At 43.6% G+C, this 24,282-nt stretch overlaps 6 protein-coding genes across 6 annotated transcripts; 3 read left to right on the plus strand and 3 right to left on the minus strand.

Moving 5' to 3' along the window:
* Window positions 1-10,627: 10,627 nt before the first annotated feature.
* On the minus strand, window positions 10,628-12,508 carry N7508_010003 (putative COP9 subunit 3; the record flags this gene model as incomplete). Its single annotated transcript, XM_058468063.1, has 5 exons — window positions 10,628-11,113; window positions 11,179-11,331; window positions 11,396-11,845; window positions 11,896-12,132; window positions 12,218-12,508. Coding segments are annotated over 5 exons (1,617 nt in total), but the record flags the coding sequence as incomplete, so codon positions are not given.
* Window positions 12,509-12,743: 235 nt separating this feature from the next.
* Window positions 12,744-14,232, plus strand: N7508_010004 (glutamate-5-semialdehyde dehydrogenase; the record flags this gene model as incomplete). The annotated part of the gene is made up of 3 exons (XM_058468064.1): window positions 12,744-13,044; window positions 13,101-13,262; window positions 13,319-14,232. The coding sequence occupies 3 exons, from the start codon at window positions 12,744-12,746 to the stop codon at window positions 14,230-14,232; spliced, it is 1,377 nt and encodes a 458-aa protein (XP_058315910.1).
* Window positions 14,233-14,523: 291 nt separating this feature from the next.
* N7508_010005 (60S ribosomal protein eL18) lies at window positions 14,524-15,355 on the minus strand (the record flags this gene model as incomplete). Its single annotated transcript, XM_058468065.1, has 4 exons — window positions 14,524-14,601; window positions 14,676-15,043; window positions 15,134-15,238; window positions 15,352-15,355. 4 exons carry the CDS (start codon window positions 15,353-15,355, stop codon window positions 14,524-14,526), a joined length of 555 nt encoding a protein of 184 aa, XP_058315911.1.
* Window positions 15,356-15,739: 384 nt separating this feature from the next.
* N7508_010006 (putative mitochondrial carrier protein) lies at window positions 15,740-17,040 on the minus strand (the record flags this gene model as incomplete). The annotated part of the gene is made up of 5 exons (XM_058468066.1): window positions 15,740-15,965; window positions 16,024-16,160; window positions 16,215-16,490; window positions 16,559-16,879; window positions 16,936-17,040. The coding sequence occupies 5 exons, from the start codon at window positions 17,038-17,040 to the stop codon at window positions 15,740-15,742; spliced, it is 1,065 nt and encodes a 354-aa protein (XP_058315912.1).
* Window positions 17,041-17,817: 777 nt separating this feature from the next.
* Window positions 17,818-18,922, plus strand: N7508_010007 (RNA-binding protein; the record flags this gene model as incomplete). The annotated part of the gene is made up of 5 exons (XM_058468067.1): window positions 17,818-17,910; window positions 18,137-18,193; window positions 18,247-18,346; window positions 18,451-18,811; window positions 18,870-18,922. The coding sequence occupies exons 1-5, from the start codon at window positions 17,828-17,830 to the stop codon at window positions 18,920-18,922; spliced, it is 654 nt and encodes a 217-aa protein (XP_058315913.1). The 5' UTR covers window positions 17,818-17,827.
* A 911-nt stretch (window positions 18,923-19,833) lies between these two features.
* On the plus strand, window positions 19,834-23,992 carry N7508_010008 (uncharacterized protein; the record flags this gene model as incomplete). Its single annotated transcript, XM_058468068.1, has 6 exons — window positions 19,834-19,872; window positions 19,919-23,039; window positions 23,088-23,269; window positions 23,319-23,507; window positions 23,551-23,642; window positions 23,722-23,992. 6 exons carry the CDS (start codon window positions 19,834-19,836, stop codon window positions 23,990-23,992), a joined length of 3,894 nt encoding a protein of 1,297 aa, XP_058315914.1.
* Between the last annotated feature and the right edge of the window lie 290 nt (window positions 23,993-24,282).

Below are 24,282 nucleotides of genomic sequence, written 5' to 3' on the forward strand. Positions count from 1 at the left end.
TAGGTGTATTCATCGAGGATACTATATTTTGCGACCTAGATCTTATAGAATTAAACCATGTGGATATCTTTTTTACGTCCTTATATTCAAGCTAGCCGGTAATCGTGGGACCTCGAGAATCGAGTTAAAAGGCTTAGATACTATTTTACGAATTATAGACCTGTTTTTCACCGACGGGCTTGGTTAGTATGTTCCCGCGATCCTCAAGCAATAGATTGGCCGCTTTTTATATAGTATTCGGCTAGGGGGGCTATTCTACGCCTATCTGGTGAAAGGAGCTGTTTGTTGAGGGTTTGCCCTTCTTGAATCGTCAATCTATAGCTATTAGCGCGGGTTTCTTCGCCGGAGATATATCGTCCGAGCGTAGCGGCTAATACTTCGAAATTGCGTGCTAATTAACGATTAGAGTAGTGTTTTTTATTTTGGAAAACCTAAATAGCTAATAAAATCCTAGCGTCTTGCTTTATACGTTTTCGAGAGATTTGAGAGCAAATTGGTGGTATAGTAGGTGTTAAATTAGAGAGCGATTAATATTGACGTAAGACTAACGCGGGGTGGGTCACTCACTTATCGGTTACGTTATATATCGATGACTTCTTCATTAAAACATATTAGCCTGAATAGAGGAAAGAACTACGTTCTCTATACTAATATACTAAATAATAAATGGATATAGCACTAGTTTAAAACCGATTATAAATAAAGAAGGTTAATGTAGACGCGGGCTATTACTCTGAGTACTAGAAGAATTTTGATTAGGTAGTAGACAGAGTAACCGGTGCGCCAAGGAATATATATAAGCGCTATAGCTAGATCCCCGAGTATCCTTCTTCTCCGCTAAATCTAGATAGTAAAATTCTAAAGAGAACCTTTATACTACCAAATTACCTCGAAACTATTATATATAAAAAACACGTATAAGTGGAGGGACCGATTACTAGCTTTATACGGGAAGTGATATACGCTTTCTATTTATAGAGAAGTCCTACTAATAAAATCAGTAAATAGATCTCATATATTAGCTTTTTTTTATATACGAGCCGCCTATACAGAGGAAGCGAAGCTCCTTTCCTTCCTTAAAGTCGTACGCCTTCCGTTTAGGCTTATTACGTACCCTATATTAGTCTTAAAACCGAATTCGGATAGCTTAATAACCCCTTCTAGCCCTAAGATCCCTTCTATACAAACTATTTATTATTGACTATAACCTATAGTAAAGCAAAAATACTAAATTATCCTATAGGAGCTCCTTGGTTATACAAAGATATCGATCGCTCTTACTTATTGGGTATTTATAGCTATTACTAGCTACCAAAAAGAACTAGTACTATAAGGAGGTTTCACTGGGCCTTTAGCTACTTTATATAACGTGTTCTATCGAGAGCCGTAGCGTTATACTCCTTGCTCTATTTATATTCTATTGTATTTAGTACTAAGTGTTTCAATTACGACTAATAGTATATCGAATAAAGATACCTTATTTTAAGGCTTTATTGTAGTTATTTCTAGATATAATTACTATTATTCCAGTTCTTTATTTCATATATTATCTAATTAGGCTTAAACGAGCATCTATATAGATAAAGCTAAGCCTACGAACGAAATTTCTTATATATATTAGATAACTAAGTAGACTTAGCTTGTCTAAGCGAACATAGAGATAAAGAAACAGGATATTAGCCGAGTAATAGATATAGTAAATAACTCTTACTTCACTTCTACCCTTCTCTTATTTTCTCTTTTATTATTAACCACTAGTCTAGTAGGCTTAGGGCCTTTAAGTCTATATTTATATAATTCCTGAGTACTAAACTTCATTTTCTACGCTCTAGACTAAAAGGATTAAGCTTTAATTTATATATAACGTGTTGTGTAAGCGAGGAATAGCTAACGTATTTCCCAAGCGAGCCGCCACCCCATCCAAAAACGCGTTAATTAATTAGACCTTCCTTCTTTAACCACCTACCATGCCACCAATACGTACTCAATCTTCTCGAAATCGTACGGAGCAAGAGGGTAGGATCTTATTAGCTATCTAGGCCATTAAGAAGCAAGAAATAAGCTCTATTTCTCTCGCAGCACGTACTTTCGAAGTACCGCGTTCTACTTTGCGCGACCGTGTTACGCACGACTATCGGGTCGTCGCTAAGTTAGAAGTTTTCCAGGTTATACTTGCCTATGCTTCTCTGCTTCCAACGTCAACGATCTGTCTCTCAACTGTACCGTTGCCTAACAGGCCTTATACGGGCTAAGTCCTTTCGAGGGTATCGAGGAGCGATGCCAGGTAGAGCGCCGAGCAGATCTATACCGAAGTATTGGTCTGATCGTAGTGTTGTCAAGTTATAATCAAGTAAAGAGTCACTAAGGTTTCCGAACAGTAGACACAAGTAACAATGTGAGATTGAACACGAAGAACTAAACTAGATACATGAATGAGGGTCCTTATATATCCTGAGTCCTTCCTCGGTATGATGGGTAGAAAGTAGAGTAGTAGATTTGTCTTGGCCAAATCTACTTGTTGACAATCGACCCTTCTACTACTTGCATGATCACGTGGTACCTATTCCAAAGAGTATTGGAGTATTGTTTGGAACGGCGAGTTGCAGGCCGGAAGTGGCCTTGGCTTTACCGTCCACTAGCGTTGTGGTGTAATCTTGGTTCGACGGTAAAAGGGGAGCCGAAACTGGCGCCCGTCTTGGCTGATCACCCTGAGTGCTCAGCCTGATCATCACGTGATCCTGCTGACAGATGGGTTGGTTGGTTCTCGGTTGTCCATCCGTAAGTTGCGGCCCCGTAATTGATTGGTGCCTGGTATGTCCGTAACAGACCGCCTCTCCGGTCATACTGAACGCAGTACTATACGCGCAAATTCATATAAATTGACTGAAATTGAGGAGGAATCGCTTCAAAAATAGATTCTCTCTATAGACTCTCGTGGAGCAGCCCCTCGGCCTTCTACCGTACGAGAAATGGCTAATCTATTACTCGCGGCGTGTGGATCTACCCCCCTTCTTTCGGTCGGCAATAATTAGGTTACAAACTTCGTGAAAAGGTATCCAATCCTCTCCTCCCGATTCTCGAAAGGCTATAATTACGCGCGCGCAAAATGCGAAGATCCTCAAATTATTTCCGAATAGTTTTCTCTCGTTCAAAAAACGATCCTATCGTACGGTATCGACCCCGACGATATCTATAACTTCGATAAGACCGGTTTCGCAATAGGCTTAATCGCGACCGCAAAGGTTATTACGAGAGCTGAATACTACGGTCGGCAAACGCTTTTATAGCCCGGAAACCGCGCGTAGGTGACTATAATCGAGTGTATAAACGCGTCGGGGTAGGCGCTTCCTCTATGCGTGATCTTTAACGGCAAAGACTTTGCCGCAAAGTCTTTATCGAATCTTGGTTTGACGGCCTTCCGGGTAATTAGCGCCTCGAGGTTAATCCGAACGGATAGACTTCCGATAAAATTGGACTTCGATAGCTCGAAAAGCTCTTTATTCCGTCTACTTTTTCGCGTACGAAAGGGAAGTATAGACTTTTGATACTCGACGGACAGAAGTTATTTAACCCCGGAGTTCGATAAAATTTGCGAAGAAAATAATACTATCGCAATTTATATACCTCCGCACTTATCTTACCTTTTATAGCCTCTCGATATCGGCTATTTTGCGGTGTTAAAACGCTCGTATAATCGGCTTATCGAAGCGAAAATATATATCGGAATTAACTATATTAATAAGCTAGACTTCCTCGAAGCCTACCCGTCCGCGCGAATTAAGGTATTTAAAACAGAGACTATTGAGAATAGCTTCGCCGCTACCGGTTTAATGCCTTATAATCCCGATTAAGTACTTTCGAAGCTCGATATTCGCCTTCGTACGCCGACCCCCCCTCGAGCCGGGGTTAGACCATGACATTTCCCGTGGGACGCCTCCCATGGGACTAAACATCTATGGGAAATTCCCATGGCGGGACTAGACCCCCGTGGGAACTCCCATGGGAGTTATGGGAATTCCCATGGGACTGTAAACAATGCAAACATTAGCTATCTCGTGACTTATATAAATAATGCATTTCTTGGCGGTTCCGAACGGTATTTTATTTATAGTAGCTTTTTCTAAATTAAAGATATACTAAAAAATCACAAAACTATAGTCGAAATATATCAAATGTAATAAATATTTGTTAGTCTTAATACTCGCTAAAACACCTTTAAATTACCGTATTTTATTATGATAACTCAGCAATTTATCCATTATTATTATGAAAATAATGTATAGATGGGAAACTTTTTTAGTCCCATGGGAGTCCCACGGGAATTCCCATGGCGGGACCAAAATTTTTTTTCAGTCCCATGGGAGTGGGTCCACGGGACTAGACCTCTGTAGGAATTCCCATGGGAAATGTCAAGGTCTAGCCGGGGTAGTGTATAGGAGCCAAAAACGCCTTCGAATTACGTCTAATTACAAAAGCAAGCCTGCTCAATTAAAGCTTTGCTAAAACAGCGTTCAAAAGCCCACCGAGCCCGCTTAGTTCCGCAATCAATCAGGTTTTAAAGGCGTGTCAAATTACAATGCAATCGGCAGCTATTCTCGAGAAAGAAGTAAGCGATTTACGCGCTAAAAACGAGAAGAAGAAGCGAAAAAGGACTCGGTCTATAAGGCAAATACCTTCCTCAGAAGGCCTCTCCGTTTCAGAGGCCTCTACCTTAATAGCGTAGCCAGAGCAAGCAGTTTTAGCACAAGTATCCCGTGAGGCAGGACCGGCTCTAGCACCTTTACAGCCGCGTACGAGGGCAAAAACGATGTGTAGTGTATGTGGAATTCAGGGTCATAGAATGACTACATATCCTAATAGATATCGAGTTTAGCTTATTGAATTTAATGGCGTTTTGCTTAAGATAAATGCATTTAAAATTGATAGGTTAGGTTATGTGGGCCGCTCGCATGGGAAATACGTTAATTGTCGGTCTCCTAAAGACGCTTACGTGATAATATTTATTATGTCTAAGTGCTTTCTATGTAAGGGAGACCTACTATTAATATTTTTAGGCTATAGAAGCTCCTTATCCGCTTCTTATATACCTAGTTATTTATTATTGCCACTTAGATCTAGCTTGAATTAATTAGGCGTATACTTTTTTTTCTTCTTCCTTACTGGATTTTATTAAGAGTGGAAAACTCATTTAGAATTGCAAAAGAGTCTTCTTAGAGGTCGAACCTTAATATACAAAGAAATATTATTAGACCTTAGATGCTTATACTATTTAAGCTTCCTCGGCGATAATAATAGATATTATGAGTAGTATCAAGATAATGGATAATGTTATACACCTAGGTCAATAATATCTACCAAATAGGCCAAAAGACCACTAATTCAGCCGTTAGGCTGACACGCCTGGGAACGATACATATACTGACTTAAGTACGCACAAGGTCACGCGTACGTAAAGCCAACGTCACACCGTGACACGATAACCCAAATAGACGTTTAACTCTAGCACTAGTAGCTAGGATTAAAAGGATATCTTAGGCAAGGGTAGTAATAACTAGAAAGCGGTAGTAATTCTCCTAAAATAGGAGTAGTAAGATATTAAGAGCATCGATTACTAGTTAGGAAACGGATCGAATTTAGTAGATTAGGAGAAGGGGAAAGCGAGAGGAGATAAGATATACCACTGTTAAGATATTGAACTACCTTATCCTTAGCCGACAATAGTTAGCGTTTGTGTCTACCAAGTATGGAATCAAGATATAAGCCTTCTTATATTAATACTTGAAGGATAAATAATCAAGGCGCTCCTAGTATAGAGAAAGAGCCGTCTGAAAGCTCTTTCAATACTATTCGCGCTACTAATCGTTCTAATCTTTGGTTAAAAAGAAACCGAAACTTATTCACTAGCGCGAGTCTTATTCCGAACGTATAGCGATCCCCTTGGGTTGTGTTAGTCTACTTATAATAGCTAGCAAGCTTCTCACGGGTAGCTTCTTAGGCGGAGCCTTGAGTACCTTGCGTGTTATCCTTTTCTAGGAACCTTTCTACGTTCAAGCTAGCCTATTAACCACTTAAGATATTCCAAAGGCTTATTATAAATATAGAGTATATAATAAGTGGTAACGTCCTTCATTATTGATAGTTTAATGGTAAAATAGAATAACAGCCGCACGATCTATAGATGGTATTTAATTAACACACTTATTTACACTAAATATTAAGATAGTCCGATTATATTTAATATTAAAGGCATCGAATATTGATCGGAGCCGTTTTGCCTGTCGAAGCATTAGAAATTTTGAGTTCTAGCGTATTTTGATATCTTCATGGGTATAAGACTATTTACTTAAGTCTAGAGCTTTGAAAATAAATATATTACGGCGCTAAAGGCTTATGTTGATATAGGATATGAGTTTAAGAACCTGTATTTGATTAGTCGAGTAAAGGTAAGATCTAAGGGAGTAAAAAATAAGAGTGGTTTACCTTATTTAATATCCTTCTACTATCCCACTTTTTTATTTTTGTATTCGCATTGGTAAACTGAGACCGCTTAGTTGTCTAATAGTGGTTATATCTAATAGCGACTGTTATGAGGCGTTATGTAAGAAAGAGGTCTAGTATTTACAGGATAGAGCCTGTCAACTAGGTAAGATCAAAGGCGTCTCAGAACAAATGATATCGCAGGTTTTACAGAGACCGATTCTTCGGGAACTTCCAGGTTCACCAAGAACGACATAACCAGAAAAAGCGGTGAGGTGACGCTGACGACCCTACAGCGATACACTAGCGAGAAGCAGGGTAGTCCACAAGACTTGATACTGGCGTGATACATATATCCATTAGGTCTGTGACATAATCCTTATCGATAAAATAGCTAGTAATAGCTATAGATATTTCAAAAAAAAGGAGATATCTAACAATTAAGGGCGATCGATATTTTTATATTTTAGGGAGCTTTGATAGAATATGTTAGTGCCGTTCGTTCACTATAGACTATAGTTTAGAGGCGACAATATAAAGTCTTCGCGGAAGGAGTCTTAGGGATAGAAAGGGTGTATTAAGCTATTTAAACTAGGGTGTAGAACTTGGGATACTTAATAAGCCGAAAGGGCAGACCTACGACTATAAGGTAAGAAGCTTCTCCTCCTATGCCTCTTAAGGAAACCCGTGGCATATTAGTTTATTACGTCTCTATTTACTAGAATAATTAGTAAGATTTCCTTACAAATAAGAAAGCACTAATATATCCTATTGAAACTTAGTAATACTAGCCTTTTGTTAAGTATTCCTTGCGCGCTATTAATATATGGTAGTGCGGAGATATTTTATTAACATAGATATACTATATCAATTCGTGCTATTAGAAGTCCTAGTAGAAAAATGATAGAATTGATAGGCGAGGCTATAATTGGATAAAGTCTTAGTTTTTAAAAGGGTCAAATATTCGCTAAATTACTAGAAGGTAGGAGTAATTGCTTATAGAGGATCTATTATAAGGTATAATATATTACCTATATTATTGTAGACTAATAAGAGAAATAGATTAGCATACTAACTATAATATACTACCTTATAAAAGAAGGACAAGGTATAAGAGAAGTAAAAACTTATAAATATTATTTATAGAAGTCAAGCGCTAGATAGAATAGACTAATTACTTTATTATTTTATTGCTATCGGACAAGAAATATCCTATAATTAGTAGATACTATATAGATCAAATTTATAGAACCTATAGAACCTATCGAAGACCCGCTTATAACCTATGCCTAACCCACAAATACCTGTTTAACTCTCAAAAACTTGTAACTCGATTCTCAATCAATATATTCACTCCTTTCTTATAACCGCTATGTTTTGTTGTAATATAAAGCAAGATAAGTTTAAAGTATATTTTATATTAGAGATTTTTATTTAGGTAAACTTGATATATTAATATCTAGGTAAATTTTAAAAAAAATTGATATTTTCTTAATAAAGGTGCACTACCTCTTAAGTAGTATTAAATACAGAATATATGATAAGACCCAATTCCTAAGCTACTTAAATTTCTACTATGATATCATAGCTATATTACTATATAAATACTGTGAGAGGGCAAGCCAAGAGGTAAGAGGGTCCATTCACTAAGACACTAAACTGGAGAGAAGAAGAAGAGGAGGGGAGGCGCGGAGCTATCTGAGAGACTAAACCAACCTCCGCCAGCCAATCACAATCCTTCCACGTGATAACATCACGTGATCGGTCACCTCGTCAAGTCACATCGTCACAAATACAAAGATATACAAATAACTAATAGCTACTATTAATAAGTTCAAGTACACAGAACATTTTCTTTCTATTCGAAGTAGTCAAAGTGAAAGATACAGATTTAAGAAAATTAGAAAACAGATAAATAATAGTATTTTATTTTGAAAACTTAGCTAAATTATGTGTGCTAAGATATAGATTTTATGCAAAAATAGGTCGACATAGGTTATTTGCAGGTTTTAGTGTAGTCTAACCTAGGCTAGTTTAGGTTCTAGGTCGGAACCTTCGGCCTAGGATAGTTATATAGAAGTCTAGTGGTTAGTGATCCTAATTTCTTAACTATAATAAATATATATAACGTATTTCATATACGAGCGGCGCACCTAGAACACTATACTAAATAGGATAAATTATAGCTTAATAGCTTAGTAATAGTGATTTATAAGGTCTTTGCCTCATAGAATAATGCTTTTTAGGTTATATATAGGCTATCTAGGGAGTTTAATAGAATTTTATAAAGCAGCAAACAAGATATATATATTTCTAGTAGATAGTCAGGTAATTTTCGGTCCCACAATAATGCGGCCTACCGATCTCCTTTAAATTTATATATAGGGCATAATAATCTTATCATTTGCTACCCATAAGTGATCCAATAAAATAAAAACGTGATTGTTAAGATATCATAATGCTATTTAGTATAGTGTTTTGGATGCGCCACTCGTATAGAAAATACGACATGATACAATATGTTAATAAGAAGTTAGTAATTTTGATTTCAATGTCTCATTTTCATGTTCTCTTATAATAATGCTATCTTAGCCTAGGATTAGGTAATTTTATAATATATATCAACTACAACATATTTATTTAACCTATATTCATATAATTACTTAAGAATATACTGATTTTAATATATAAGCTAATATTCCTTAAATCCAAATACCTAGGATAATGGTTTTATTTTATATTTTATTTAGTATTCACTTCTTATTTTATAGGTAATTTATTAGATATTAGCTACTAGACTGATATCATTAGGGCTTTAGTCCAAATTATTCTATTTAAATCCTGCTTCCTTTTCTATTTTTAACTATTACTTTATTATTTTGATAAATAAAATAGCAGAAGAATCAAGGATATTAGAAATTACCCTTATTTCTTATTAGGTAGATATACCTTATCAATTAAATAACGTAGAAAGATGATATATTGTTAAAGAATAGTAAGAAAAATAGGTATCTTTTTTTGATTTTTAAAGAAGAGGCAGTCGTTCTCTAAATAATTATTACATTTCTATACCATACATAGCAGTAATAATAATGAAGTAAACTAAATTATGCAATGGTATGTATAGTTATACTAACTATATTTACATATATTTAACTAGTTAGTACTAGAGCGGGATTATAACATTATCCGTTACATTCTTAAAGTGAGAAAGGGGCCTAGTGTTTATAGGATAGAGCCTGTCATCTAGGTAAGATCAAAGGCGTCTCAGAACAAGTGGTATTGCAGGTTATACAGAGACTGATTCTTGGGGAACTTCCAGGTTCACCGAGAACGACTTATTTAACATGACCAGAAGAAGCGGTGAGGTGATGCTGACGACTCTACAGCGATACACTGGCGAGAAACAGGGTAGTCCACAGGACCTGATACTGGTGTGATACATGTGCCCCTTGAGTCCGTGACACTTAATATATCCAAAAAAATAAACCCTTATTGACAGGCTAGTCGTTCACATAATAAGCATAAGCAACTATTCTAGTATGTAGACTTTATTATTTCGAAATGATTGAGAGAAGCAAGAAATTGAGTATGGCTAACCCCTAATTATCCAAGATGCTATATAGCCTTTATACCTTTCCCTTTACACTACCACGTGACTCTAAGCACCTTCACTGACAATAAAAGCCTAGACATGACAGCTATAAGCGATTTAAACAGTATGCTTTGCTAATAAAATACCACACTAAAAATTGACACTCAAAATACTGATTGAAAATAGACAGGGTCGAGTGACTAAAGTAGCTTGCCTCTCAATCCAGTTTATCATGTATAGTGGCCAATCTTGGACCATATAGTTATACTTACACCGGACATCTGTGCCAAAGATCCTGAGAATTTACAGCATGCGATCAGGTATCTATCAAGAGAGTTTCTAATACAGCATGCAACATGGAAGCAAGTCTATAGTGCCAACCGATATACCAGAAGGTAATACTTTTTGTTCGATGCCTGCGCAACTCGGATTTACATGCACCATGGGCTTCCTACATCATGCTGTAATCTTACAACAGTACAGTGATAGTATCATACGTGATCATCAATAAAGAAATTTAACTCGCTTGTTCTCGAGTGATACCCAAAAAATCATTTAAGGCATATCTCCCATCAAATCCTCATCCATCTCCAAGCCAACTTCCTCACCTAGAATTGGATTCACCTCAGAACCCGACCAAGCCTGTCCTTTGTGAACACTGTCAACACATTCATCACTTAACCCTAGGGTTTGATTGCTCTCTCTAAGATTTCCCACCAAGGCCTCCATTATAAATCGCTCCTTCTGGAGTTGGGATTGTATGTGCATCTCATGTGACAGCCGAGTAAACGAAGAAGTAGTCGAAAATCGCAGCATTGATGAAACCGCCTGATCTTGAGTCTGTAGTAGGGTGGCATCTAAAGCACCAGACAATACGAGGGACACAATCACAGACTCGGCAATCTCTTCATGCACAGGCAGAGGGAACACTTGTTTTGCGAGGTCGGCGACTGTTAAAGCTGCGAATGTCTTGCCAAGCTTGATAATAGCCTGGCGGTAAAAGCTATTCACCACCTGAGAAACCAGGCCTGTGTTATTATCCTAGAAGGATGCGTTAGCAATGTAAACCAAGGTTCCATCTAGTAATATCCATCTCTGCAACTTACATTCTCCCAGATATCTTTTGCTGAATCAACCTCAGCCCTTAGTCGTCGGATGTCACCTCGCTCGAAGGCATGTGCAAGTATAACATACGGTCTTGCCATTGACTGATATATCTTCATCACATGAGGGGTTGTGATAGTCGGAGGTGGGTACAACTGACACCAAGAGTCAAGTTAGCCAAAGGACGAAAGCGGCGGCCCAAATCCTCAGTTGACATACCCTGCCATGTTCAAGTAGACCAACTAGAACCCATTTTTTGTATGCTTCCACCATGACCAAGCTCACAGAGCTAGCCACGGGTGTAGAGACGACAACACCAAGGAAGTGAAGTGCCTTGCGCCAATCCTTGAGGGCCATGTACACCATACCGCTATAGAGAAAATATTGAAGATAATCCCGATAGGTTATCTTAGATGAAAGACCAGATGTATCTGTTACAAAAGGTACGCTGGACTCGTGCGCTGCACAAAGCACAGGAAGCTCTGAAGAGGGATGCATAGGCATAACTGGAAGATGGCAAATGTGGTTGTCCAATACTGGCAATGCACAGGAATAAGCTTTTGCATGGAGACAAAGTCGGACTAGTAAAAGGTGAGTTGACGTAAAAACAGCACATGATGGATCGAGGCGCAACATAGCGTCTCTAATCAGCCTCGTAGCTAGGAGTGGCTGTGGACTGTGAGTTCATGATCGCAGAAACATGAAAAGAATGAACTTACCTGAGATACAGCCTGTGAAGCATGCCCCACGATCTCAAGAAGCTCACGCCATTCTCGCCCGACATATCTGACCTGAATCCTATCAAAATTCCTCAAGAAGTCTACACTTCGTGTCCATAGCACCCCCTTAGGTTGGATTTTGGTTGGAACTGTTTCAACAGTAGTTTCCTGTGCAGTTTGAATCTGCAGTCGAAGGATAAAAAGATATGGGATAGAATCTCTTGCTGGGTTGAAATGCTGAACAGGAAGAAAGAAAGACAAATGTTAGCAGTAGCTCTACCAAACACCCATCTATTCCTGCCATAAAACAAGAACCACTCACATCCAAGATTGATTCGTCATTGGCAAGGGCATCAAGGGCCTTAGTGGATAGAAGCCGCTTCAAGTATTCGACCAACTCGCGAAGTTGACGGTCATAATCTCCGCTGGGAAGCTTGGCAGAGTCGTGTACATGAGCCGATGCAGCGGCAAGGTCCGAGACAAGCGTCATGTCAACAACGTAAAGCCAGAAGAGCTCTGGAGATAAGTTGAAAGAGTAGCGTGGTGCGTTCGCAAGTAACAATGCGGAGTACTTGTTTCCAGGTCGCAACACGATCGTAGCCGTAGAGGGAAACTTCAAAGCTCAAGTTAACCGAAAAGTCCGAAAGGGAAAAGAGACGAATCGTTAGAGCTAGCTAGGCAAATATGAAGTATGAAGTATAGAAGAGAGAAAGAGAGAGCGAAGATCAATGATAGCTCCCCCGGGGCGGGAGACACGAGCGGGATCGATAACGTGCCCCTCCGAACCTTGACTCATTTCTCAGTCTTACAACTCCCAGCTTTCCACCCTTTTCAATTATCCCATAACCATGTCGCTGACTGATTCGGCTGCGATTGATGTCGCTCGGAGCGCGTCTCTTGCCTCTCGTCGCCTCGCAACATTATCCAACGCTGCCCGCAATGAAGCCTTGACAGCACTCCATCATGCATTGGATGTGAACCGAGAGATTATTCTGGCTGCCAATGCTAAAGACCTAGAAGCTGCTAATCGTGCGGCTGATAGCGGAGACCTCAGTCACAGTGTGATCAAAAGACTTGATTTGTCGCGGCCTGGAAAGTATGATGACATGCTCGAAGGCATATTAAGTGTGCGAGATCTGGAAGACCCTGGTATGCATAGCACTTATATATGTTGATACAGATAGATACTGACGCATATCAAATAGTTGGCAAAGTGACCTTGCGAACTCTCCTCGACGATGGTCTGACCCTCGAGAGAATCAGCTGCCCTATTGGTGTTCTGCTCATAATCTTCGAAGCCCGCCCAGAGGTGATAGCCAATATTGCTGCGTTGGCTATCAAGTCCGGAAATGCTGCCATCTTGAAAGGTACATGTGCACCCAACAAAGTCATTATTGCACATTTTATTGACGTATATACATAGGCGGGAAGGAGTCCATGGAATCTTTTGCGGCAATTGCAAAAGTTGTATCTGAAGCTATTGCTGGCTCACAGGTGCCGGTGGCATCAGTTCAATTGGTTAAGACACGCGATGCTGTGTCATCCCTTCTGGCTCAAGATGCGTTAATTGACCTGGTCATCCCTCGTGGCTCCAACGAGCTTGTTCGATTTGTGAAGGACAATACCAAAATCCCTGTTCTTGGACATGCAGATGGTCTTTGCTCTGCTTACATTCACTCTGACGCCAACACCGAAACTGCCATGAAGGTCATTGTGGACTCAAAAACGGACTATCCAGCGGCGTGCAACTCCTTGGAAACTTTGCTTGTCCACGAGGACACTCTTGAGTCGGTTTTCCCTGTGGTAGCTACTGCACTCTTGGACAAAGGCGTGTCTCTCCGCTGTGATGCTGCGTCAAAAGCCGCCCTCACAAAAGCGCTGCCTGCCAAGAAGACGGCACAATTACAGCTGGCAACTGAATCCGACTACAATACCGAATTTCTGGACCTCGTTCTAGCCGTGAAGACTGTTCCTTCGGCCAACTCCCCGATTGCCGCAGTGGATGCTGCTATCGCTCACATTAACTCACACTCATCGAAACACACGGATATCATTTTGACCGAGTCACAAGAGGTGGCAAATTTATTCACAAGCGGCATTGACAGTGCAGGAGTTTTCTGGAACGCATCCTCTAGATTTGCCGATGGAATGAGGTTTGGATTCGGTACGGAAGTGGGCATCAGCACCAACAAAATTCACTCCCGAGGACCAGTTGGCTTAGAGGGCTTGACCATTTACAAGTACTTGATTCGAGGAAATGGCCATCGGGCGGCAGACTACCATGATGGTGTAGGAGGACGGAAATATCTTCATACAAACCTGCCTCTGGGCCAGTAAGTTAACCCTACTGGCGCATCTATAGTGCAATTTAAAAATATTTTTCTTCTTTGTTTGTTCCGTGCAAAAAAAAACATGTCATAAGAAAAAACTAGGACAGAGCCTGATTCAATTTTCTTTTGCCCCTTCATTCGTAAATTCTCATTTCCCAGTCCAACCAAAGACTTTTTGCCACTTTTAGGTACAAAGACTTGAGGTCTCTGGCTAGAACCGGAATGATTCCAGGCACTAGACACGCTAGTATGATGGTATATCCACACTGCGCTGTCATCCTCACACACACAAAGTCCCTTAGACCTTGAAACCCTTGGACCTTCTGCGACCACGGGCACGCTCGAACTTGCGGCCCTTGCTGGCAACGTAGGGCTTCTGTTTTGAATTAGCATATATATTATAAACTCGATTTCCACCGAATGAAGGCCAGGAGATTCTGCAAAACGCACCTTGTCGGTGTGGGGACCGAAGCCGAAGTGCTTCACGGCCTCACGAGCGTTCTTGGGTCCACGGAGAAGGAGGGTGTTGGCACCGGTGGGAGCGCGGAGAGCAAGCTGGTCCAGGGTCAAAGTCTCACCACCAGCCTTCTCAATGCGAGCGCGAGCGGTGGCAGTGAAGCGGAGAGCAGCGATCGAGAGCTTGGGAACGTTCAGGAGGCGGTTGTCATCGGTAACGGTACCGATGACGACGATAGTCTTGCCCTTCTGAGCCTCGCTGATGTTCGCGACGGCACGCGAGAGCGAAACAGGGGGGCGGTTAATCCTCGACATAAAGAGACGGCGGAGAACAGCCTTGTTGAAGTTGGACTCGGTACGGCCTATCATTCATCCCAAATCAGCCTTTCAAATCCTCCAAAGGGTGCGCTCCTTGTGTAAACGAAAATCGTGACCGGGGAGGGAATTCATACGGGCAAGGAAGCGGTAAAGCTTCACCAACACCTGCAAGTAGACGTTCTCGCTCTTGGGAGCCTTGCGGTGGCTGCTCCGCACATGGTGGCGGTCCAGGTCGATACCTGCGATTTGAACGAGGTCAGCAAAATTGCGCAGGGAGCAGGGAAAAAAGAATTCGAAATTGATGAGTACTGCGAGAGACAATAGTCGACAAGTCGAATGAGAAAGAACATACCCATGGCTGCTATTGATCGAGTACCTGGGAAATAGCTTGCTGTCGCACCCGTATCGAAAGTGTAGGAGGTTTTTGATCCTCAAGTTTCGGCTGGACGGTGGTGTGTGGGTTGAGCCCTACCCTAGGCCTGATTAAGAAAGGCGAGGCACCTGACCATCACGTCACCTGACTCGATTGCCACCCACTGTGATCACGTGCCTGTCTCACGGAACAAAAATCTTAGCGCCGAAGTTGTACAAGTGGAGTCCACATTTGACTTGGCGTTGGCTCTATCACTACTGTAGGCACAGGTCATATACCCTTCTGTCATGGGGAGTTTCGACGATCCAATGCTGGAGAACCCAGTGACAATCAAATATAGAAACAATGTACCTCTAGATATATTGGACTACTCTTTATCTCCCAAAGTGACGAGGAAATCCCGAGTCATTTCAAAGCTCAACCAGCTGCTGGCCATACTGGGAGCAACTTTGAGAAGATTCGGTCCTATCCCCTTGAACAAACCTCGTAGCCCTTCCTCGGCAACAATCACCCTGACAGCATCCCAAATGGACTTGTACTGGTACCCCATTCCGGACATTGTGTTAATCTGGAACCGTCGGCGGAGCACGTCGCTATTGAATGATTAGCCCTGAAGCAACTAAAGGGGAAAAAGCAGGAATAAAAACTGACAAAGGATAGGTGCATGTCTGGGCGACTGCTCCAGAGATCGCGCCAGCTAGTAATTTTCGATAGGGACTGGGGTTTTTGTCCCCATCCGGTGTCAAGTATTTGCGCACTGATTCGTAGGTCATGAAATTGAGCCCCACCTGTCGTTGGTTAGCTTCAAGGTCAAACGCGAAAATCCAGTAGGCAAAACTCACGTAGGGGGCCACTCCGGCGACAGTGGGGGCAATTCCACGATACAGAGCTTTGGTCCCACCCTCGTTTTTGTATATCATCACCATTGTGGTGAACATGCCAGGTAATTTTTGGCCAGGGTCTCGTGCTCCAAGGTCGGCAAACGAAGCTGACTGGATAGATAGCCGAGTTCGAACAATGTCCAAAGGATAGGTGAAGGTGACCGAGGTAATTCCTGCAGCGCCTCCGCAAATAAGGCGGCGCATGGGTGTCATCTCACCATCGGGAGATTCAACAAACTAGAGCAATATAAGCGTCAGTCTGGATCCTCAGAGGCAGGCCTCGGTCTCTGTGCGGTATCACTCACTTTCTTGTAAAAATTATAGCTTCCAAATTGCACCGCTGAATACGGGATAATGCGAATGCAGTTGGTTCCATTTCCTCGCATGAAACCTTGCCAACCTTCTTCACGGCCCATCTTTACGAGGGCCTTCCAAATTGACAACCTGTACTCTGTTCGACCAACGCTTTGAATTTGGAGGAGAATTTTCAACCGCTCAAGAGGTGACACTATCGTCCTGGAAACTGCACCGGCAACTCCACCGGCCATGAAAGCAGCCACCACTGGCTCGGCGAGGTTGTTTCGAGTCCGATCCAACAGTGACGGAGCTTGCTCCACGACAGTCTCCTGCTCAAAACCAATCAGTCATCCCACAAGTCAAACTAGAGTTTTGCAAGCTTTACCTTGACAGCATTCGAAGTGGGGAATTGGGACATGTTTTGCAAGGCAGGCTTCGAAGCGCTTTCCAGCTCATGTTTGTGGGTGTCATTTTGGCGATCCAAGCTCATCTTGACGAAAGGCACATCGAGTTCTGCAGATGAAGAAGTGAGAAAGAGCTTTCCCCCAAGTATGTTGAGGATATAGACTCGAATAAAGTGTGGTCACTGTTGTTCTCGATTGCGCAGCGTCCAAACGGATAGTGTGATAGCCCGACGGAATAAAAAAGTACCGGAAATCTGTTTTCTAGTGATGTAGTGCTGGCCATGAAGGTTGGCTATATTTAAAGGCTTGACGGTCTAAAAGCACATGGTTGGTCTGGCAGCTCCGAGGGATTGTATAATCGATTGAAAGGGTACAACAGCTTGCAGTTGGTTTCAGGGACCCGGGTGAGGAAGATTGGGTAGGCGAATTGACCCAATTCCGGTAGAGGAGTAAAGAGTATCGGAACAAAAGAGAAATATAGACTGTTGGCAATGAAGGGAGTTCAGAGGAGAGAGCTTTGGTGAGGTTGCGATAGAAGACCTCCCGACTTGCCGACAGACACGGTACCTCCCGATAGTCCGCCACTTATAATTTCCGAAACCTCATGAACACAAACCTACTGTCTATACTTGTTCAAAACCATTGATATTGATTGATCAAATGATTACTACTTAATTAGCCATCTTCTTTCAGTAGAATGACGTATTTAAGAATCGGTTGGAACGTCACTTTCATCATTGGCGCCTGTGGCACACTTGGTCAACCGTAGCACCTTCATCACCCAATTCTTTCGGCCTTCTCCCCTTACCATATTTCTGTACTCTTGAAGCTTCCCAAGCTCTCTACCCTTCTTCCTTTATCCTGCACGACATCATGTCTCGCTCGGGAACCACTCTATATGTCACCGGATTCGGCCACGGCACCCGGGCTCGCGATCTTGCCTACGAATTCGAACGGTACGTGTCGCCTCTAGCTTCGCACCTACGACCTTCGATCCCCATCCTTCCGACGACGTAACGAGACCACTATCGATGGGCTTGGAGGATATATATTGCCTTTTCTCCCAGTTTGGCCCTGCCCCGCCCCCCTCGTCCGTGAGCAACTGCTGGTCCTGGGGTCATTCGTCATAATTTTCTCCCAACTTGGGCATCTGGAGCTGTGTAAGACTGATATTTGAAATAGCTATGGGCGCCTTGTTCGCTGTGACATTCCTGCTCCTCGAACCCCTTCTAGCCGGCTGTGAGTTACTGTTTCGATAATCGCGACATAATAGTTTCTGACTTCAAGTCCAGGTTCGCGTTTGTTGAGTACGAAAGCCGCCGTGATGCTGATGATGCCTATCATGAAATGCACAACAAGCGCATCGGTCGCGATGATCTGCTGAAAATCGAGGTAATATCATCTCGCATTTTGATTTAATATCTTTCTCTAACCCCATCTATAGTGGGCCCGCACTCCCCCCTTCTGCTTCTTGGCGCTTTGACTCGGGCCGTGAGCCTGGCCGTGATGCCGGCCGTGATGCTGGCCGTGATGCTGGCCGTGACCGCCGTCGTGACCGCACTCCCCCTCGTCGTGGTCGCTCTCCCTCCCCCCGCCGCAGCCGTGGCGGTGATTATTCTCCTCGCCGCGATGATCGGTATGAGCGGGACTATGACCGCGATTACGACCGCCGCGACCGTGATTCTGACCGCCGTGACCGTGATCACGATCGCCGTGACCGCGACCGCTCTCGCGACCGTTCCCGCAGCCCCGATGACCGTGAACGTGAAGTCAAGGATGACCGAGAAAGACGTGACGATGATCGTGAGCGCCGCGAAGAGGACCGTGAGGTTATCCCCAACGGTGAAGACAGGAAAGGTGAGTCGCCTCATCATCCAGATTAGGCGCTTTTCTCGGTTTGCTCATATCCACTTAGTACCCCTGGACCCAATGCCCTCTGCTCATGATGAGCTTGATACTGCTGAGTAGATCAACTCAGTATCTCGTCCTTTCTCGGATCCCATTGATTGCAGAGGTGTTAATCAGGCAAAAGGACAAGGTTATTTTACTGAGTTGACCATCGATTTGATGCTGGTCTCACACATGCGACAAATTTCGCCTGTTGTTTTCTTGTTCCTTGTTGCTTCCAAATGCCCCTGAAGCTTGCTTTTCGACATGGTTCTCGGGCTCACGTCAACCTTGATTTTTTTTTTTTTGAATTCTCCCCCCCTCCCCCAGATATGCTTATTTTTTTTTTTTGAGGTGTCGGTATTTATCCTGGTCAGCAGCTCGGAGTCCACCGAAGCGTCGAGCGAACGTTCCAAGTCCTCGCCCTCTTACCACGATAAATTCCATTCCGCCCTCCGTCTCATGTGCGCAATATAATATGAAAGCGATACCTTCCCTCCCTCGCCCTTTCCGATCGGTTGCCACGAATTTCTGTCAATGACTGTAGTGTTTTAGTTGTATGTGGGTTTAATACTGTAGGAACCATTTAAATTACGCTTTTCTTCCGAATTCTAGCCCAACATTCATGACTTCCTGCTCTATCAACAAATTCCTCGTATAAAAAGGTGCCATGAGTCCTTTTATACCCCCACGTTTTCATGGCTCACCCAAGGCACTTGAACAAAGAGGTCAAAGTTAGGGCAGAAATAATGCCTGAAATGGCACACTCACTTCGACGAAGTAAAGACCCTCTCCCTATGACCAGACTCATGACCCCTGCTGTATGACTCTCTTCCAGACTTTGACATCCACAACTTCGTGCTATCCAGATCAATAAATGCCTTGCTTTATCTCATACCCCCGATGACGTAGTGCGAACTTCATATGCGGGGAAAACAGCATCCATTTGTCTCTTACTCTGTAAAAGAAACAGGAGGTTTCACTTGTCTGCAATGGCCTCAAAGGTACAAGGAATTAGTATTGCAATTGATGTATGACTCTTCGCCCTTGGGGTTTCGACAAACTAACTGTTTATAGCGGGGCGGAACCTTTACAGACTGCGTGGGCAATCCAGGGACAGGATGCCTTGAAGATGATATTGTGATCAAATTGCTCTCAGAGGATCCCGCCAACTACAAAGATGCACCTTTGGAAGGTATCCGACGCATCCTTTCCAGATTCACAGGCCGTGATATCCCTCGCGGTGAGCCTATAGATACTTCTTTGATCCAAAGTATCCGCATGGGCACAACCGTTGCAACCAACGCATTGCTGGAAAGGAAAGGAGAGAATATTGCACTTGTAGTCACCAAGGGTTTCAAGGACTGTCTGTTGATTGGGAACCAGTCCCGCCCCAAGATCTTTGACTTGGCCATCAAACGTCCCGACGTGCTCTATGAGGAAGTGATTGAGGTGGATGAAAGGGTCACTTTGGAGGACTACGCAGAAGATCCCCAACGAAATACCACTGTCACTGCCCCTCGGGAGCAGACTACCCCAGAGGCTGATGTTGTGCGTGGCCTTTCCTCTGAAGCAGTTCGTATCCTAAAACGCCCATCCGAAAGCTCCGTGAGGTCACAGCTCCAGAAGGTATATGATAGCGGAATTCGAAGCATAGCTGTATGTTTTGTCCATGGATACACTTTCCCAGATCACGAGGCACTGGTGGGAAGAATTGCCAGCGAGGTCGGCTTTCGACATATCAGTTTGAGTCACCAGCTCATGCCCATGATCAAACTCGTGCCGCGCACCACTTCAGCTTGTGCAGATGCATACCTAACCCCAGCCATTAAGAAGTACATCTCAGGGTTCCAGGCTGGATTTGAGGGTGGACTAGGAAGTGAAAGTGTCAAACAAGAAGCTGGCACCAAAGGCGCACGCTGCGAGTTTATGCAATCAGATGGAGGCTTGGTAGACGTGGACCAATTTTCAGGCCTACGAGCAATTCTTTCTGGCCCTGCTGGTGGGGTCGTCGGCTATGCGTTGACTTCATATGACCCTTTGTCGAAGATTCCAGTGATCGGCTTCGATATGGGAGGGACAAGCACGGATGTCAGCAGGTATGGGTCTGGTCGGTATGAACACGTTTTCGAGACAACTACTGCTGGAGTGACTATCCAATCTCCTCAATTGGACATCAACACTGTTGCTGCAGGGGGTGGCTCAAGGTTATTCTACCGTAATGGTCTATTTGTCGTGGGACCTGAGTCTGCCGGTGCCCATCCGGGGCCTGCTTGTTATCGCAAAGATGGCCCTTTGACGGTCACTGATGCCAACCTGTTTCTTGGGCGCTTGGTCCCCGATTTTTTCCCGAGTATATTTGGCCCCAAGGAAGACCAGGGATTGGAAGAAGATGCAAGCCGCTGCCTCTTTGAACAACTCGCCAAGTATATCAATGAAGAATTGGCCAAGGGAGGCCAAAGCAGAGAGATGACCCCCGACGAGGTTGCATTTGGATTTATCAAAGTCGCCAATGAAACAATGACCCGACCAATTCGGTCCTTGACCGAGGCAAAAGGGCACGATACTTCAAAACACAGGCTGGCCACCTTCGGAGGGGCTGGGGGACAACATGCCGTTGCTGTCGCTGAAAGCCTAGGCATTTGGCAGGTTTTAATTCATCGGCACTCGTCTGTGCTTTCAGCATACGGAATGGCTTTGGCAGATGTGGTTGATGAGAATCAAGAGCCTGAATCCAAGATATGGGGGAATGAGGCTCGACACGAGCTTGAATTGAGGATAAATGAGCTCAAAAAGCGATCTACACAGAGGCTGCAAGACCAAGGCTTTGATGATCATTCGATAATATTTGAAGAATATCTTAATATGCGATATCGAGGTACAGAATCCGCTTTGATGATATTGAAACCCAGCAAGGAAGAGGGTTACTCTGACGACTGGGCTTTTGGCGAGGCATTCGTGAAGCAACATGATCAAGAGTTTGGCTTTACCCTTCCAAATCGAGATATCATTGTGGATGACGTGCGGGTGCGAGGAATCGGGAAAAGGTTCAAAGCATCAGAGAAGACTGTGGATCAGCAGATCAAAGAATCCTGTCCAAGGGATGTCTCCAGTGGGGAGTATCGCAAATCCCTAGTATATTTCGAAGGTGGTAGGCTTGAAACCCCCATCTACAAAATTGACGACTTGAAAGTTGGTGATCGGGTGAGAGGCCCGGCAATCCTGGCCGATGATACCCAGACCATCGTGGTGACACCTGGGGCCTCGGCACTTTTGACAAAAACTCACATTGTTATCAACATTGGGAAATCTGATTCTAGCAATCCCAAAACGAGCACCGAGCAAGTCGATCCGATACTTTTGAGTGTTTTCTCACACAGGTTCATGGCCATTGCAGAGCAAATGGGACGAGCATTGCAGAAGACAAGCGTCAGCACCAATGTCAAGGAGCGACTTGACTATTCTTGCGCTTTGTTCGACGCAGAAGGCGGACTTGTTGCAAATGCACCACATCTGCCCGTCCACCTCGGAAGCATGTCGACCTGTATACGGATCCAGGCCCAGATCTGGCAGGATAAATTGAATCCTGGCGATGTCATTGTATCGAATCACCCTGAATATGGGGGAACCCATCTTCCAGACATCACCGTTATCCAACCAGCCTTTAGCCAGGGAAAGATCATCTTCTATGTTGCCTCCAGGGCACATCATGCTGACATTGGGGGGATACTCCCGGGCTCCATGCCGCCTCATTCAAAAGAGCTATACCAAGAAGGCGCAACCATCAAGAGTGAAAAGCTGGTGTCCGAAGGCAAGTTCAATGAGAAGCGGATCACAGAATTGCTGTACGCAGAACCAGCCCAGTACCCCAACTGCAGTGGAACTCGTTGCCTGGCAGATAATTTGAATGACCTCAAGGCCCAAATTGCTGCGAACAAGAAAGGTATCAACCTGATCGGAACTTTGATTGAGGAATATGGCGAGGATGTTGTACAATTCTATATGCATCAGATCCAGGAGAACGCAGAGCTTAGCGTTCGTGATTTGCTGAAAGGCGTCAGCAAAACCTTTGCCGGACAAGACTTGAGTGCCATCGATTACATGGATGACGGAAGCCCGATTCAGTTGAAGATTGCTATAGACGCGGGTAAGGGTGAGGCCATTTTTGATTTTGAAGGAACAGGACCACAAGTTTATGGTGAGCATGAAGTCGACTTGTATTGATATCCAATCTAAGTGATTCTAGGCAATGTGAATGCACCGGAGGCTGTCACATATTCCGCAATCATCTATTGTCTGCGATGTCTGATCTCTGCGGACATTCCGCTGAACCAAGGCTGCTTGAAGCCGATTGACGTTCGAATTCCCCCAGGAAGTATTTTGTCCCCCTCGGAAAGTGCTGCTGTGGTTGGTGGCAATGTACTGACGGTAAGACCATCCATACCGACTGATGACATGGGCTTATTATTTTGGCCAGAGTCAACGAGTGACGGATGTCATTTTAAAATGCTTCCAGGCGTGTGCTGCCTCGCAGGGTGATACCAACAATCTCACATTCGGATTTGGGGGAAATCAGCGTGGTGAGACTGAGATGAAGGGATTTGGCTATTACGAGACCATCGCAGGTGGAAGCGGAGCTGGCCCAACATGGGAAGGTACCTCGGGGGTTCATACACACATGACAAACACTCGAATCACTGACGCTGAAGTATTTGAGCGACGATATCCAGTCATACTTCGAGAATTTTGCTGCAGGCCAAACTCTGGAGGCAAGGGTCAGCACCGCGGAGGGGATGGTGTTGTACGAGATATTGAATTCCGGATTCCCGTGCAGGTCTCCATTCTTTCTGAACGGAGAGTCTATCATCCCTATGGACTAGAGGGGGAGAGGATGCGGAGTGTGGCCAGAACCTCTGGGTGCGCCGAGTGCAGAGACAAGATGAAAGCTGGGAAGAAAGATATATCAATCTGGGTGCTAAAAACTCCGCCCAGATGCAAGCAGGGGAGCAGATTATTGTTCGCACGCCTGGAGGAGGAGGATGGGGTTTACCCAGTAAGAAAAGCCAAGTCCTTCGACAGGAAGATGCTCGCCATTCTTGGAGAGGCGGTTCCATCGTCAACCGCGTGGCGATACAGGAGGCGAGTGTCTAGACTATATATATTTCAAATTGGTAGTTATCTGTGTTGGAAACTGAGAGTACAATTGATTGGTATACAAGAGTCATCAGTCCTTTCAGTGAAGATGAGGCCAAAGTACAGCGGAATCAACGCATCAAGCAAGGTAGGCTCGCTTCGAGGCCTTTTTATATAGAAAGTTTCCACTGCTCTATGGCACTAAGTACTAAGTGCCTTGTACAACTTATGAACATGTTGTATTGCAACGAAATTAGTCTTTCGAGTAAAAAAATGTTTGAATTGGGCTTAGGATACACTTGAGAACT

The sequence above is a fragment of the Penicillium antarcticum genome (assembly GCF_028974205.1).
Source record: "Penicillium antarcticum strain IBT 31339 chromosome Unknown utg000009l_segment0_segment0, whole genome shotgun sequence".
Taxonomy (NCBI): Eukaryota; Fungi; Ascomycota; class Eurotiomycetes; order Eurotiales; family Aspergillaceae; genus Penicillium; species Penicillium antarcticum.